The sequence below is a fragment of the Hyaena hyaena genome, unplaced genomic scaffold (assembly GCF_003009895.1).
Source record: "Hyaena hyaena isolate Hyena2069 unplaced genomic scaffold, ASM300989v1 scaffold_65, whole genome shotgun sequence".
In the NCBI taxonomy this organism is placed as follows: Eukaryota; Metazoa; Chordata; class Mammalia; order Carnivora; family Hyaenidae; genus Hyaena; species Hyaena hyaena.
This window is the reverse complement of record NW_024080697.1, coordinates 709,746-727,656: the sequence shown is the minus strand read 5'-3', so window position 1 is coordinate 727,656 and position 17,911 is coordinate 709,746. Positions and strand designations below refer to the sequence as shown.

Here is a 17,911-nt window from a genome sequence, read left to right as displayed (position 1 = left end):
TGCAGATAATGAAAAAGTTGGGGAAATTTACAGCATGTCGGAAACCTCAGACAGCCAGAAGAAATTAAAGAGCTGACTAGGGATAAATCACACAGGTACAATTAAAACTTCCCGCATACCTCCTTCATTTCCAAACTGAGGCACAATCCAATGGAGCTGATGAAAAGTTGAGGTCATGACTCCTCAGGCTGTAATCATTTCTTAACTAACTGCATGTTAAAAATTAGCCAATTCATTGGTCATGTGTAAATGCTGACTTCTTGCTGCTACCTTGCTTTTCTTTACTCTCTACTAGAGGCACCCATGGAGCAGTTCTGTCTGTAAACAGGCCAAACTGTAACAAGCAATAAATGGAAAGGTGATGTCTGTTCTCCCACCACCATCTCTGTAGGTGCAGGACATCTTTTACCATCAACACTGTGGACTGAGCATTAAAATGAGAAAGTGGAGCTACAATGGGTGAATGAAATTATAGGTTTCCTCTTCTTCAATAAATAACCATTCTGACGGTTTCATTTTATCTCTTTTCAACATTCCAAAGGAGATTTTAAAGGACTGTTATGTTTGATACTAGAATAAGAATTACTTCTGGTGATACTTGTTTTTCGGTAGTGGACTGAGCTAAAGGTCCATACTCTTAGGTACCCATTTCAGCATGAGTTAAAATGTGGTATGGCTTTAGCTTTAGCACTGCCTTAAACCACTCAACTTTTATTTCCTACATTCTCCTAGTCACAAAGGCTACAGGAGGGGAGGAAAGAAACAAAAAAGGGAAAAAGGGTAAAAATCAAAAACCCTAGACTTTACCAGAATCTGTAAGTGCTAACTAATGTGTGACTCTTATTCCAGTAAAATAAATCAGGAAAATACCAAAGAAATAATGTCTATTTCTTAAATAATGAGACTTACAGATCCCCCATGATTAAAGACTAGAATAATGTGAGTTAACTGCTGGCTCCCCTATTCTATAAGCCTACAAATCCTCTGTAAAGGAAAAAAAGGAAGATTCTATAACATGGTACATTGTTCCATTTTCCCCAACATAGATGAAACCAGCAGGTTTAAAAGCATCAACCCAAATATTTATAAGATCTCTCTGGAAAGTAGAAATGTAGAACACAGATTTTACCAACTAATTTCTACATATCAGAACCAAACCAAGAGTGTCAACAAAGTTATACACAAGTCAATACTAATCTCTGTACCTCTCTGTAGGATGAAACTACAACCAAATTAGCTCTAATATGATTTTGAAATTCTGAGGCCTGTCAAGAAATCAAAGTTAAGAGGCACTTTTTTTTTTTTTTTTTTTTTTTGGAGATATAAAGGATGCAATTGGCATGGTTTCGATTTTGTTCCTATTGACCCCTTGATGATTTCAAGTCCTTTTTACACTTCAGAGAATCCAAATGTCATTTTCATTTTATATGTTAAGATTTTACTCTCTATGGAATAAAAATGCTTCTGAGGAAATACTGAGAGTTTCAATCCAGACATCTCTACCATTAAAAACTTAGGTTATATCTAGTTCATGGATCTCAAATCTATTCACCTATAGATGTAAGACCTATAGATGGTAGCTGATCTGTTTTTGTTTATAATGAAAAGTTCCAAAAGTGTTTGATTGGTGTCCAGTATTAAATAAGAACTGTTAAACACAGGCAGAGTTTTATTTACAAGTTCTCAAGAGGCAAATTATCATATGTTATCAAATAAGTTCAATTGTTTAACTTAAGAAGTTAAGAAACATATCCACTGTTACTATTCGAAGAGGCAATGATACCTCCGGATTGAGCATCAGAAAATTTGAATTCTAGTCCAGGTTTGCAAATAACTAGGTGTGTGGGCAAATCACTGACACTCTCTGAACTTCAGTCACTTCATCTGTTCATATGGGAATACAGCTGACCCTTGAACAACACAGGTTTGAATTGCACGGGTCCACTTACATGCGGATATTTTCTATAAATACAGTACAGTACTATAAATGTATTTCCTCTTTCTTATGATTTCCTTTATTTAAATGTTTATTTATTTTTGAGAGAGAGAGGAGAGAGAGCGAGCGAGCGCGGGGGAAGGGCAGAGAAAGACGGAGACACAGAATCCGAAGCAGGCTCCAGGCTCTGAGCTATCAGCATAGAGCTCCATGTGGGGCAGAACCTATGAGCTGTGAAATCATGACCTGAGCCTAAGTCGGACACTCAACCAACTAAGCCACCCAGGCTTCCCCCTTATGATTTTCTTTATAACATTTTTTCTCTGCTTATTTTATTTTAAGACTACAGTATTTAATACATATACAAAATAAGTGTTAATCAACTGTTTATGTTATTGGTAAGGCTTCTGGTCAATAACTGACTATTAGTAATTAAGTTTGGGGGGAGTCAAAAGTTCTATGAAGAGGGGCGCCTGGGTGGCTTAGTCGGTTAAGCGTCCGACTTTCGCTTGGGTCATGATCTCGCGGTTCATGGGTTCGAGCCCCGTGTCGGGCTCTGTGCTGACTGCCAGCTCAGAGCCTGGAGCCTGTTTCAGTCTGTGACTCCTTCTCTCTCTGACCCTTCCCTGCTCACGCTATCTCTCTCTCTCTCTCTCCTAGAAATAAAAAAGAAAAAACAAAAGTTCTATGAAGAATTTTTGCCTGCACGGGGGTCAGCGTCCCAACCCCTGCATTGTTCAAGGGTCAACTATGGTAAGATAATAGTGAGAATTAAATGACAAAACATAAGAAATACAGCAGGCTCACTAGAACGGATCCATGAATTCAGCAAAGTTGCAGGGTACAAAATCAATTGGTTGCATTTTTATACACCAATAATGAAGCAACAGAAAGAGAAATCAAGAAACTGATCCCTTTCACAAGTGCACCAAAACTCATAAGATACCTAGGAATAAACCTAACCAAAGATATAACACATCTATATGATGAAAACTATAGAAAACTTATGAAGGAAATTGAGGAAGACACAAAGATATGGAAAAACATTCCACGCTCATGGGTCGGAAGAATAAATATTGTTAAAATGTCATTACTACCCAAAGCAATCTACACACTCAATGCAATCCCAATCAAAATTGCATTAGCATTCTTCTCAAAGCTAGAACAAACTATCCTAAAATTTGTATGGAACCACAAAAGACCCCAATAGCCAAAGTAATATTGAAGAAGAAAACCAAAATGGGAGGCATCACAATCCCAGACTTTAGCCCCTAATACAAAGGTGTAATCATCAAGACAGTATGGTATTGGCACAAAAACAGATACATAAACCAATGGAATAGAATCAAGAACTCAGAATTGGACCCACAAATGTATGGCCAACTAATCTTTGATATAGCAGGAAAGAGTATCCAATGGAAAAAAGACAGTCTCTTTAACAGATGGTGCTGAAGAACTGGACAGCAACATTCAGAAGAATGAAACTAGATCACTCTCTCACACCATATGCAAAAATAAACTCAAAATGGATGAAGGACCTGAATGTGAGACAGGAAACCATCAAAACCCTAGAGGAGAAAGCAGGAAACAACCTCCTTGACTTCAACTGCAGTAATTTCTTACTTGATATATCCCCAAAGGCAAGGGAATCAAGAGCAAAAATGAACGACTGGGACCTCATCAAGATACAAAGCTTCTGCACGGCAAAGGAAACAATCAATAAAACTAATAGGCAACCAACAGAATGGTTGCCTATTAGTGGAGTTGCAAATGACATATCAGATAAAGGGCTAGTATCCAAAATCTATAAGGAACTCATCAAACTCCACACCTGAAAAACAAATAATCCAGTGAAGAAATGGGCAGAAGACATGAACAGACACTTCTCCAAAGAGGACATCCAGATGGCCAACAGACACATGAAAAGATGCTCAGCGTCCCTCCTCATCAGGGAAATGCAGATCAAAACCACACTGAGATACCACCTCACGCCGGTCAGAGTGGCTAAAATGAACAAACTTGGAGACTATAGATGCTGGCAAGGATGTGGAGAAACGGGCACCCTCCTACACTGTTGGTGGGAATGGAAACTGGTGCAGCCCCTCTAGAAAACAGTATGGAGGTTCCTTAAAAAAATTAGCAGTAGAACTCCCCTATGACCCAGCAATAGCACTGTTAGGAATTTGCCCAAGGGATACAGGAGTGCTGATGCATAGGGGCACATGTACCCCAATGTTCACAGCAGGACTTTCAACAATAGCCAAAACATGGAAAGAGCCTAAGTGTCCACCAAACAAGAAGATGTGGTTTATCTATACAATGGAATACTACATAGCAATGAGAAAGAATGAAATCTGGCCATGTGTAGCAACATGGATGGACCTTGAGGGTGTTATGCTGAGCGAAATAAATCAGACAGAGAAGAAGAGATACCATATGTTTTCATTTATAGGTGGATTAGGAGAAACTTAACGGAGGACCATTGGGGAGGAGAAGGGGAAAAATAGTTGGGGAAAGGGAGGGAGGCAAACCATGAGAGACTCTTGAATGCTGAGAACAAACTGAGGGCTGATGGGGTGGGGGGAGGGGAAGGGGGATGATGGGCATGGAGGAGGGTACTTGTTAGGATGAGCACTGGGTGTTATATGGAAACCAACTTGACAATAAACTATGAAAGAAAAAAATTAAAAAAATAAAAGAAATACGGCAGGCTCAAAAATGTTACTTGCCTTTCCCTCTTCATGAGACATGATTCAGGCTCCTGGTTCTGTCGTTAATGAGCTGGGTAGCTGTCCTTAGTCAAGTCACCTAACATCTTTAGGTCTCTGTTTCTGCATCTGTAACATTAGATGGTTGGGACTTGATGCCTAAGATCCCCTTCCAGCTCTAGCATGCTATGATTACCGATTCTGACACTAAATTACTGGCCAACCACAGGAAAATTACTTCATTTCTTTAGAACTCAGTTTCCTCACCTTTAAATATGGAAAGCAGAAAAGTAGACAAGGATTATAATGGGAAATTCATGAAAGGGGGAAAACAAGTTGTCCAATAAATACAACTTTATTAGCAATCAAATGCATGTAAAAAACACTGAAACATAATTTCTCTATTAAATGGGCAAGTATTTAAAAGTTTAACAATATCCGGGCTTGGCTAAGTTAGAGGAATACAAGTGCCTTCATTTACCACTCTCAGAAATATAATTTGGACAAGTGTAGCGGTCACTTTATTAATATGTATAAAAACTATAAATGTGCCATTCACTCTGATCCAGCAAAGGATCTCACTGCAGCATCATTTACTTTGGTGAAACACTGGAAACAACAGAATGTCCACCAAGAGAGAATTAACAAAATGTATGATAATCACATATGGTATTCTGCACATTCATAAAACAAATGATTTTACTATGTTTTCATGGACATTGAAAGATGTTCACAATGAAATAAGTTTAAAAAGTAGGTTGTAGAACAAGAATAGCATTAGGCCATGCATATAAAATTTATATTTATATGCACGTATGTGTGTGTGTATGTATTTGTGTATAATATCTCTTAGAGACGTTTGGATTACTTAGAAGAATGTTAAAAGTGACTATTCTGGGATGCTGTGATTTTGCCTGACTTTTGCTTTCTTTATATTTTCTATAATGAATATGTATTGTTTTATAAGGGCAAAAAATAAAGCTCATATCTAACTTTTAAAATACATACTACAAAAAATGAAACAAAACAAACTCCATGGTTTTAACAATTATTTTCAAAAAAAATATTTTGTTTTACATTTATTATTGAGAGACAGAGACAGAGCACAAGTGGGGGAGGGGCAGAAAGAGAGGGAGACACAGAATCCAAAGCAGGCTCCAAGCTCTGAGCTGTCAGCACAGAGTCTGATGTGGGGCCTGAACCCACGAACCTGAGATCATGACTTGAGCTGAGATCAACCGACTGAGCCACCAGGTTCCCCTAATAATTATTTTCAGTTAGATAAGCAATATCTCTTGTTCTCACAGTCTTTGACATCTAACATGTATACAGTTAAATTAGCACTACACTTTACTTGCTTCACTTAACCTATGCTAAGCACTTTACACATGCCATTTCTCTCATCTCTCTGCAGTGCTGTAAGACCACTTTTATCTTAAAATCCAACAAGGCTTTTACATTTTATTTATTTATTTTTAATTTAATTTAAAAAAAATTTTTTTTATTTCTAGGAGAGAGAGAGAGACAGTGTGAGCAGGGGAGGGTCAGAGAGAGAGGGAGTCACAGACTCTGAAATAGGCTCCAGGCTCTGAGCTGGCAGTCAGCACAGAGCCCGACATGGGGCTCGAACCCACGAACCGCGAGATCATGACCTAAGCTAAAGTCGGACGCTTAACCGACTAAGCCACCCAGGCGCCCCAAAGCTTTTACATTTTAGAAGCTGTTTTCCCCATACTAGATGTTATGCTCTGAAAATCATAAGAAACTCCAAACTGAGATCTTTAAGACCAGAAAACTGTTTTTACTTTTTCTAAATATCACTTTGTAAATAGAAGAAAATTTTATTCTTGGTTATCCTCCAAGTCTCAGAAACACTGCAATATTTAGGAATTCTAAGTGGACAATAGGAATACTCAAGATTACCAGAACCCAGGAAAAGCACACAAGAGTGGTATTTAACAAAGCACACTGCATGATGGGGTGTAAGATTTGAGCTGGTTTTTTGTTGTAGGATGGCTTGGATAGGCAAAGAAGAAACCAGTATGCTTAAGAATAAAGAACTGGAGTGCCTGTGCAGCTCAGTCAGTTAAGCCTCCAAATGTTGATTTTAGCTCAGGTCATGATCTCATGGTGTGAGATTGAGCCCTGAGTTGGGCTCTGAGCTGACAGTGCAGAGCTTGTTTGGAATTCTCTCTCTCCCTCTCTCCCTGCCTTGCCTCCGCTCATGCATGCTCAGACTCTCTCTCTCTCTCTCTCTGTCAAAATAATAAATATTTTTAAAAGATAAAAACATTTTTTAAAATTTTGGTGAGATATAATTCATATATGATGAACTGCAGGTACTTGAAGTATATAGTCTGGGAACTGTATTCACTACTACGGAGGCAAAACTCTTCTGAGTTCTGTGAATCATGAGATTTTGTCAGGCTGGGTGGTAGGCATAAGCATTTGTATTGGCCTGTGGTGCCAGTCACTGCTCCCTCTAATCCCTTGGGATAGTACTCTCTTCAGCCTCAAGTAGCTTCCTTGCATGAATGCACTGATTGGTACTCAGCCGAAGACTCTAGGAGGACCCTCTGTAGATCTCCAGGATTCTCTCCCTGGGCAGCCTTCTCCTTTCTGGAACTTTCTTGTGAACTCCAGCTGCTTTGGTCTCTTCAGACTCTTAGCTCTGTGTCTTCAACTCAGGAGTCTGCCAATCTCTGCCTAGATTCCCCCTCCCTGCATCACAGCTTGAAAACTCTCAAAGCAGAAAGTTGGGACAATCACAGTGCTCACTGCATTTACTTCCTATCTTTCAGAGATCACTGTCCTTTGTTGCCTGATGTCAGTGTCCTAAAACCACTGTTTCATAAATTTTGTCACTTAAAAAAATTGTCTCAGGTGGGAAAGAAGGTGAATCTAGTCCCTGCTATTCCATCTCAGCCCGAAGCAGAAAGCCTTTCAATGTTCTTTACATGCTACTGACTTACATGTTTAGGGGAGAAATTTGGGACTCCATCCTGACACCTCTCTCTCCTCTCTCATGTCCCACAGGCAATCAATCGAGACTTTGTCCTAAATTACTCTCAAATTCAATGACTTCTCTCCCTGACCAGTACCTGTACCCTGGTTCTAGGCATCACAGTCTTGGCTCCTGCAGTGACATTTTACTTGGTGTCCCCAGCTCCCCGCTTGCCCTCCTCCAAACCATTCTCTACAAGGCCAGAAACTGAATATGGCTTGTTTGAGCCCCCCAGTGACTTCCCAGTGTTCTTAGGATAATGTCCAAAATCTTTAGTACAACTGAGAAATCTTACACGATCCAGCCTTTGTCACTCCTGGCAGTCACTGTCTGAGCTCCAGGTATATTAGCTTTCTTTCAGTTCTGCAAGGGCACTATGCTCCTTCCCACTACCAGACTCTGCTAGAAAGTGCAGTCCCTTTCCTTCACTCAATTAACTCCAACTCATTCTTCATACTTAACTATCTTTTTCTCAGGAGAACAATCACTGCTCACTTGACCCCTGACCCACACTGTAGTTAAAACAATTTTTCACCAACAATTACTTGTGTACTGTGTTTTCTACTAGAATGTTAGCTGTGTGACAGGAGGAACTATCTCTGCCTTATTCACTGTTGAGTCCTTGGTACCTAGCACAGTGCCCTGAAAGTAAACAATAAACATATGCTATATGAATGTGAGATAAAAAAATTCTCTGCCGGGGTGCCTGGGTGGCTTAGTCGGTTGAGCGTCCGACTTTCACTTAGGTCATGATCTCGCGGTTCGTGGGTTCGAGCCCCGTGTCGGGCTCTGTGCTGACTGCCAGCTCAGAGCCTGGAGCCTTTTTCAGTCTGTGACCCCCTCTCTCTCTGACCCTCCCCTGCTCACGCTGTCTCTCTCTCTCTTCTAGAAATAAATAAAGCATTAAAAAAAAAATTCTCTGCCTCTGGTTTCTGGCACAGAGCTCCTAAAACTCTTGTGATTTCCTAAGTGGTACGAATCCTAGGAGCATCTTTTGTTCTAATATTTAATCTTTGACCCTCGCTCCTGACACGGAGTTGCTAAATTCCTTGGTACTTCCTGGGTGATAGCAGTGTTGTTGTTTTGGTTTTTTTTTGTAACGAGGTGACTCTTGGTGGGTTCCTGTATGGGGGTGCTCTTAAGGCCAAGCCATGATTAGAACCTTGGGATTTTCATTCATACCACTACCTTGTTCAGAGATGGAGAGGGCTAGAAATGAAGTTAATGATTCAGGTGATTAAAATTCCATAAAAATTCCTGAAGTACAGGGTTTGGGGAGCTTCTGGGTTGGTGGACATGTGGAGGTACTGGGAGAGTGGCTTGTCTGGAGAGGGCATGGAAACTCTGCACCCTTTCCACACACCTTGCCCTATGCATCTTTCCAGCTGGATGTACAACTGTATCCTTTAACATACCTTTCTATCATAAACTGGTAAATAGTAGTAAACTGTTTTCCTGAGTTCTGTGAGGTGCTCCAACAAATTAATGAAACCCGAGGAGGAATTCCTGGGAACAACTGATTTATAGTCGATGGTCGGTCACAAGCACAGTGACAACTTGGACTCGCAACTGGTATCTGAAGCGGAAGGGAGGGGTCTCCTGTGCAACTGAGCCCTTACCCTGCGGGATCTGACAGTATCTCCAGGGAGTCAGAATTGAGTTAAATTGCAGGACACCCAGCTGGTGTCGCAGAATTGCTTGGTGTAAGGGAAAAAAAACCCACATATGGTGTCAGAAGTGTGGTGAGTGTGACTGTAATGTGAGAGTAAAAGAGAAACCTGGGAGGAGTTAAGAGTCAGTTTTCCCTATATAACACATTAAATACTATGTCTTAAAATGACATAATTTTATTTTAATGCTGAAAGAATCTCAGGGGTTTTCTAGTCCAACAACTTCATTTTTCAACTGAGAAAACTGATACCCAAGGCCACACAGCTAAATTAATGATAAAGATGAAATCAGGCAATAATAAAATCTAAAACTTATTGATAGCTTACTAGGTGTCAAACACCATCCTATACATTTGTCTTATTAAGCTAAAATTTTTTTTAATGTTTATTTATTTATTTTGAGAGAGAGAAAATACAAGCGGAGGAGAGGGGCAGAGTGAGAGGGAGACAGAGAATCCCAAGCAGAGACTCTCAGTGCTGACAGAGTGGAGCCCAACACAGGGCTTGAGCTCATGAACTGAACTACAAGATCATGACCTGAGTGGACATCAAAAGTTGGATGCTTTACCATAAGAGACTCTTAAATACAGAGAACAAACTGAGGGTTGGCAGGGGGTGGGGAGAGTAGAGGGGAAAATGGATGATGGGCACTGAGGAGGGCACTTGTTGGGATGAGCACTGGGTGTTGTATATAAGCGATGAATCACGGGAATCTACCCCCAAAACCAAGAGCATACTGTACACACTATATGTTAGCCGATTTGACAATAAATTATATTTTTTAAAAAAGCTGGATGCTTAACCAACTTAGCCACCCAGGTACCCCTGGAGCTAAAATTGCTTTAAAGTAAAAATTTTAAGTGTACATTTCAATGGATTTAGTATATTCACAATATTGTATAACCTTTACCTATATCAAATTCTAAAGCATCTTCATCACCCCAAAAGAAAATCTTGTATCCATTAAGCAGTCACTCCTCTTTCCCCCGTCATCTCCTGTCCTTTCTCCTGATTGGCAACCACCAATCTGCTCTCTCTATGTGTCTATCTAGCCAGGATGTCTCATATAAATAGAATCATACAACATGTGATCTTTTTGTGTCTGGCTTCCTTGCTAGTATAATGTTTTTAAAATTCATTCATGTTGTACTATGTACCAGTACTTCCTTTTTGCGGCTGAATAATATTCCATTGTGTATATATACCTTACTGTGCTTATCCATTCATGTGTTAACGGATATTTGGCTTGTTTCCACCTTTCGGCTAACATGAATGGTACTGATATGAACATACATGTACAAGTATTTGTTTGAGGTCTTGTCTTCAATTCTACTGGGTATATATCTAATATATATACTTTCTCACTTTCTCACAGTGGCCACTTCATTTTACATTTCCACCAGTAATGTACGAAGGTTCTAATTTTACCGTATCCTTGCTAGCACTTGTTATTTTGTTTTTTTTTTTAAACTATCATTATTATAGCCATCTTAGTGGGTATGAAATGATATCCCACTATGCCTATGATTTGCATTCATTTCCCTAATGACTAATGATGTTCATCATCTTTTTACGTGCTTATTTGTTTATCTTCTTTGGAGAAATGTCTATCCAAGTCCTTTGACCATCTTTTAATTGGATTGTCTTTTTGTTGTTGATTTGTGAAAGTTCATTATATATTGTAGATACTTGCCTCTTACCAGATATATAATTTACAAAAGTCTTCTCCCATTCTGTAGGTTGGCATTTCACTTTCTTAATAATGTCCTTTGATGCACAAATGTCTCTAACTTTAATGAAGTCCAATTTATCTATTTTTTCTTTGTTGCTTATATTTTTGATGTCATATGTAAGAATCTGTGGCCAGATCCAAGGTCATGAAGATTCATACTGGGCATTTTATAATCATCATCCAATTTAATTCTCTCAACAACCTAATAAGATAGGTATTATTACCTCCATTTTAAAGACAAAGAAAATAAGCTTAGAGAGATAACTTGTCAAATTTTAGTAAGTATTAGAACAAGTCTGTTTCCAATGTCCAGGCTCTTATAATTCCCAAGCCAGTTTTTCTCTCCATACTCACAACATGGCATCTTGCTTCACTAAAGGGGAATAAGGGACAAGACAGAAGTTATGGCCTTTTTGTAATTTAATCACAGAAGTAGCATTCCACCATTTTTGCTGTCAGTAGATCCAGCCCATAATCAAGAGAATAAGATCATCCAAGGGCATAAATACAAGTAGCAGGAATAAGAGAGACCATCTGAGTCTGCCTACCATACCAGAGTCCTGTTTTAACATCACATATCCTTCCTTCTCACTGAGGGGTTTGACTAGAACTTATGAGCTGATGATATTCAAAAATCTATTTCCTGAGCACCAGATCCATGTATTTAATTATCTCTTGGGTATGTCCTCCTAAACTGCCTATACATACACTTACAACTGAACTCTCTATCTTCTCAAAGGTCATCTTCCTATATTTATCCAAGCCAGAAACCTAAAAGTAATTTTTTTTAAAAACTGAAATATATTTAACACATAACTGTGCAAATTTAAGGTGTACACTAACAGTCATTCTTGATTCCTCATTCTTACTGACCAGAATCCCCTGACTCCAATACAACCAATCAGCCACTAAGACTTTCCATTCTACTAACCCAGATTTCTAGGAGCCATCCTTCATTTTTCACTTCTACTACCATCAAGTGCTTACCATTTTAGTCTGGCTTATTGAAGAAATCTAACTTGTCTCTCTGTCTTTACCTTATTTCTTTTATTACCAATCCATCTTCTACCATGTTGCAAAGTGATATTTTTAAGAATGTAAATATGATCTCATGACTATTATGCTTAAAATTTCTCATATGCTCCCCTAATGATAACAACAGTTAATAGTTTTTAAGCACTTTCTAAGTGCCAACACTATGCTACGGTTTTATAAACAATATTGTGTTGAATCATAAAAACAACACCCTTAGGTAAAAGCTCTGAAACTGTAGTCAGGGAAACTCCTAAGGATCCTAGGGATTGCGAAGCATCTTTCAGGGAGTCCCTGAATCCAAACCTGTATGTACAATACTAAGATGCCTTTTTGACTCATTCTCTCACAAGTGACCAATGAAGTTTTCTAGAGCTTACCTAACATAAGATATGGTAACACACTGAAAGCAGCAGCAGATATGAAAAGCTTTTTCAAGCTTTTATCAAGCCAGACAGTAAAGAAATCTGAAAAAATACAAAAATGCCACTCTTTTCAATATTTTTTGTTTGGAAAATAGATATTCTTCATAAAAATGTTACTTATGTGAATATGTAATGTATTTATTCCTATTTTAAAGTTAATTAATTAAAAAAAATTTTTAGGAGCACCTGGGTAGCTTAGTCAGTTGAGCGCTGACTTTGGCTCAGATCATGACCTCATGGTTAACAAGTGTGAGCCCTGCATTGGGCTCTGTGCTCACAGCTCAGAACCTGGAGCCTGCTTCAGATTCTGTGTCTCCCTCTCTCTGCCCCTCCCCTACTCACTCTCTCTCTCTGTCTCTCAAAAATAAATAAATTTTTTAAAAATTAAAAATAAAAAATAAAAATTTTTAGAGAGAAAGAGCATGAGGGGGGTAAAGGTCACAGGGAGAGGAGGGAGGAGAATTTTAAGCAGGATCTGTACTCAGTGCAGAGTCCAATGTGGGGCTCAACCCTACAACCCTGACTTGAGCTGAAATCAAGAGTTAGACGCTCAACTGACTGAGCCACCCAGGTGCCCCATTAATAAATATTTTACATTTTCTCAGTTTTAATTTCTGCAACAGTAAATATAGACCTAACCCATACACACAAGAACTCTTTTGGAGAATTTTTAAGAGTGTAAAGGGTGCCTGAGTGACTCAGTTGGTTAAGCATCCAACTCTTGGTTTCGGCTCAGGTCGTGATCTTGCAGTTTCATGTGTTCAAACTCTGTGTGGGGCTCTGCACTAGCAGCACAGAACGTGCTTGGAATTCTCTGTCTCCCTCCCTCTGCCCTTTCCCACTTGCACGCTCTCTCTCTCTCTCAAAATAAATAAATAAACTTAAAAAAAGTCCTGACTCCAAAAAGTTTGAGAACCACTATTCTAAGGTTATTATCTCCATTCCACAAATGAAGAAACTAAGGCTTAAAAAGTTAAGTAACTTGCCTAAGTGGTAGACTGAGGTCCATAATAAACCTTTATGACCCCTAGAACCTAAGCTCTCAATCACTGTATTGTTCTCACCAGTTAGCTATTTATCATCTGGCTCCTACCTACTTATCTCCAAGTTAACTTTCTCTCCCTTATATCATTATCAGCCCAACGCTTCTTTCCACTGGCCTTAGTTTCCTTAAATAATGGTACTTAACCTATGTTTTGAAAAACCAATTCCTATAAGTTGTTCACTACAATAAGACAGTATACTCTCCCAAAGCTTTCTTTAAACCAAACAAAGGTAACTTTTCAACCTATCAAATACAGATATAATTCCTTGGATCTGACTTAAGAATCTTTTTTTTTAATGTTTATTTTTTTTTTTTTATTTTTGAGAGAGAGAAACAGAGCATGAGCAGGGGAGGGCCAGAGAGAGAGGGAGACACAGAATCTGAAGCAGGTTCCAGGCTCTGAGCTATCAGTACAGGGCTGGACATGGGGCTCGAACTCACAAACCATGAGATCAGGACCTGAGCTGGGTTGGATGCTTAACCAACCGAGCCACCCAGATGCCCCAAGAATTTCTTCTTAAAAACAAACTTCACAAAATATCCACAGTGATGCCAATGACTATACTAATTTCCCAGGGTACATGTTTGGAACCATGAAATGGGGACTTAAAGCCATTGCTCACATGTTTTACTTTAGTTACAATATATTCATTTCTACAAAAGGTCTATGAACTGAAAAAGAAAAACTATGCTGGACAGAAAGCCACTAAAGACTGTGTATAGTGGTTCAGTAATAACCTAAACCTTCACAACAAAGATACCCAAACAAGCATCTTCATAGGAATGCATTTCCTTCTTCACATTGGCTTTTCTTTCTTGTTGACTGGGGAATGAGATAAAGATTCATTTTCCCAAGATGTAGTTCCAATCCCCATGAAGTTAACTTCTTTTTTTTGTTTAAAACTATTTCTCAAAAGAAAGCTATCTAGTAGGCTCAACTGTTTCTAAATATAATCCACTGCACAGGGTGGATTTCCCATTCAGGGTCAAACTGTAAGGTCTATAAGCACAGAACTCATCTAAGTCATTAATAATCCAACTGAAGTTAGTGGTTCCACTATAATTCCCTGTAATTTCCACTTCCCAAACAACTTTTCTCTATTCTAATAACTCTCCATTGCTTATATCTCCTATTTCCATTTTATATGACAAACTCATTCTATATTTCTTATATAACTACTCATAGTGGTTTCCATACACATATGAAAGGATGTCTTCTGCTTTTATATTTAAGTGGTGCAAGTTTTAATCACTCGTGAAATTAAAAGTTTCCTTAGTCTTTAGTTTCCAATTCTAAAATAATTATACACATCAACTCAGTTATTAGATTATGCAAGTATTTTTGTCATATAATGCCCGAGTTAGTCAACAGTTAAAAATGCTTTGGTTTTTCAAGAGAAGTGGTTTTCCAAGGATTTTCACATGACAAGTGATAACACATTTAAAAAATGCACCACTCAATAAGGTTTTCAGAAAACTTACACATCAAATCAGGAAACCAGTGAGTTGTAGAAAATATACGTTCACTCTATTTGAATTTTTTCCATTATGTAATCAATAATGATATTCTAGTATTCCCACAAGGAAGAAGTAGGGGAAGAAAAGAGTTTAGCTAGCCCAAGTCACACTATTAATATAAAATTTATTTCTAAGACACTATAGCTTTCACATTCTCATAATCCAAATTAAAATGATAGGGGTGGCATTAACAAAAAAGGAAAATACTGCTAAACTGAACTACACTAAAATTCAAAACTTGTTTAAATTGAAGAAATATGAATATGAATTATGTCAGATAGTCATACTGTTTCATATTAAATTTCCTGAGTGTGTTAATTATATGGCAGATATAAAAGAGAATGTCCTCATTCTTTTAAAATAGTACTAAAGTATGGGGCGCCTGGGTGGCTTAGTCGGTTAAGTGTCCGACTTTCGCTTAGGTCATGATCTCGCGGTTTGTGGGTTCGAGCCCCGCGTCGGGCTCTGTGCTGACTGCCAGCTCAGAGCTTGGAGCCTGTTTCAGTCTGTGACTCCCTCTCTCTCTGACCCTCCCCTGCTCACGCTGTCTCTCTCTCTCTCTCCTAGAAATAAATAAAACATTTAAAAAAAAATAAAATAAAATAAAATAGTACTAAAGTATTTATGAAGTGTCATAGTGTCTGCAGCTAGCTCTCAAACAGTTCAAGAATAAAACAATAAACTTAAAATTATATGTGGAAAAACAAAGCAAATGGTAACAGGTGAATAGGTGAAGCGTATTGTAAGTATTGTATTATTCTTGAAACATTTTAAAGAGATTTGAAACATGACAAAATATACAATTAGGAGGGAAAAACAAACTTTGGTTCATTAAAATATACCATTAAGAAAATCAAAAGGCAGGGGCACCTGGGTGGCTCAGTCAGTGGAGTGTCCTACTTCAGCTCAGGTCGTGATCTCGTGGTTTGTATGTTCAAGCCCCACGTTGGGCTCACTGCTGTTAGCCTGTCAGAGCAGGCCCCGCTTCAGAGGCTCTGTCCCCCTTTCTGGCCTTCCCCTGCTTGCACTCTCCCAAAAAATAATATTAAAAAAAAAAAAAGGAAAATCAAAAGTCAAGCCATAGAGAGCAATAAGATATTTGTAATTTATGTAACTGACAAGAATGCATATCTGGAATATGTTAGCAATACCTGCAAATCAATTTTTAAAAGACTGACAATCCAATTTTTAAAGATGGACAAGAGATATGAAACAGTTCACGAAAGAGGTTATCCGAATGACCAATGAGCATATGAAAAGGTGCTCAACCTCACTCATCATTAGGGAAATACAAATTAAAGATACAGAGAGATACCATTCTACCTATTAGAATGGTTAGATTTTAAAAGTCTGAGAATATGTCTGTTAAATATGTCTGTTAATAAGGATTTGGAGTATTTGAATCACCAATGGGCTTATAAATTGGTATAGCCATTTTGGAAAACTTTATGGAAGTAGTATCTATTAAGTCTAAACCTACCTATACCCATAGCTCAGCAATTCTACTCCTAGTTATCTATACAACAAAAATGCATATGCCAAAAAAAGACATATATCATGAATGCTCAGAGTATTTATTTATAATTACCAAAAGGTGGAAGCAATACAAATGTTCATGGTCAGCAGCTTGAAAACACTGTGCTGTATCCTTGCTGTGGTATACTACACAGCAATGAAAATAATCAAATGACTACTAAAGATAATGGATGGATGTCATAATCAAAATGTTGGACAAAAGAGGCCAGACCCAAAAGAGTATGTAACTTGTGATTCCAGTTACAGTTCAAAAACAAGCAAAAATCTTTTATGATAATATGTCATAATAGTGCTTGCCTTTGGGGAAGGGGCAGGTAGTCACTGGGAGAGGAATGAAGGAAGCTTTATACACACTGGAAAGATTCCATTTCTCTCTCTCTCTCTTTTTTAAGTTTATTCATTTATTTTGAGAGAGAAAGAGAAGAGGGAGCAGGGGAGAGGCAGAGAGAAGGGAGAAAGAATCCCAAGCAGGGGGGCGCCTGGGTGGCTCAGTCCGTTCAGTGTCCGACTTTGGCTCAGGTCAAGATCTCACGGTTTGTGGGTTCGAGCCCTGCGTTGGGCTCTGTGCTGACAGCTAGCTCAGAGCCTGGAGCCTGCTTCAGATTCTGTATCTCCCTCTCTCTCTGACCCTCCCCTGCTCACACTGTTTCTCTGTCTCTCTCTCTCAGAAATAAATAAAAACATTAAAAAAATTTTTTTTTAGCATTTGACAAAATACAGCATCCCTTCTTAATAAAGACTCTCGAGAAAGTTGGGATAGAAGGACCCTACTTAAACATCATCAAAGCCATCTATGAGAAGCCTTCAGCTAACATCATCCTCAATGGGGAAAAACTGAGAGCTTTCCCCCTGAGATCAGGAACAGGACAGGGATGCCCACTCTCACCACTGTTGTTTAACATAGTGCTGGAAGTCCTAGCATCAGCCATCAGACAACAAAAGGAAATCAAAGGCATCAGAATTGGCAAAGAGGAAGTCAAACTTTCACTCTTCGCAGATGACACGATACTCTACATCGAAAACCCGAGAGACTCCACCAGAAGCCTACTAGAACTGATCCAAGAATTCAGCCAAGTTGCAGGGTACAAAATCAATGTACAGAAATCGGTTGCATTTTTATACACCAACAATGAAGCAACAGAAAGAGAAATCAAGAAACTGATCCCATTCACAATTGCACAAAAAACTATAAAATACCTCGGAATAAACCTAACCAAGGATACAAGAGATCTGTATGATGAAAACTATAGAAAACTTATGAAGGAAATTGAAGAAGACACAAAGAAATGGAAAAACATTCCATGC

General features: G+C 38.6%; 1 protein-coding gene across 10 annotated transcripts in view; it reads right to left on the bottom strand.

Moving 5' to 3' along the window:
- Window positions 1-17,911, bottom strand: part of LIN52 (lin-52 DREAM MuvB core complex component) — a 146,501-nt gene that overhangs the window by 101,124 nt on the left and 27,466 nt on the right. The window contains exon 6 of one of the 10 annotated variants that reach the window (XM_039232339.1): window positions 4,672-4,773. The exons of 8 other annotated variants lie outside the window; for them this stretch is intronic. In XM_039232339.1, the coding sequence (XP_039088270.1) occupies window positions 4,754-4,773 (20 nt within the window). In that variant the 3' untranslated portion in view covers window positions 4,672-4,753. Of the gene's footprint in view, window positions 1-4,671; window positions 4,774-11,381; window positions 11,424-17,911 lie in introns of those variants that run through there. One more of the 10 variants, XM_039232338.1, reaches the window with a different exon arrangement.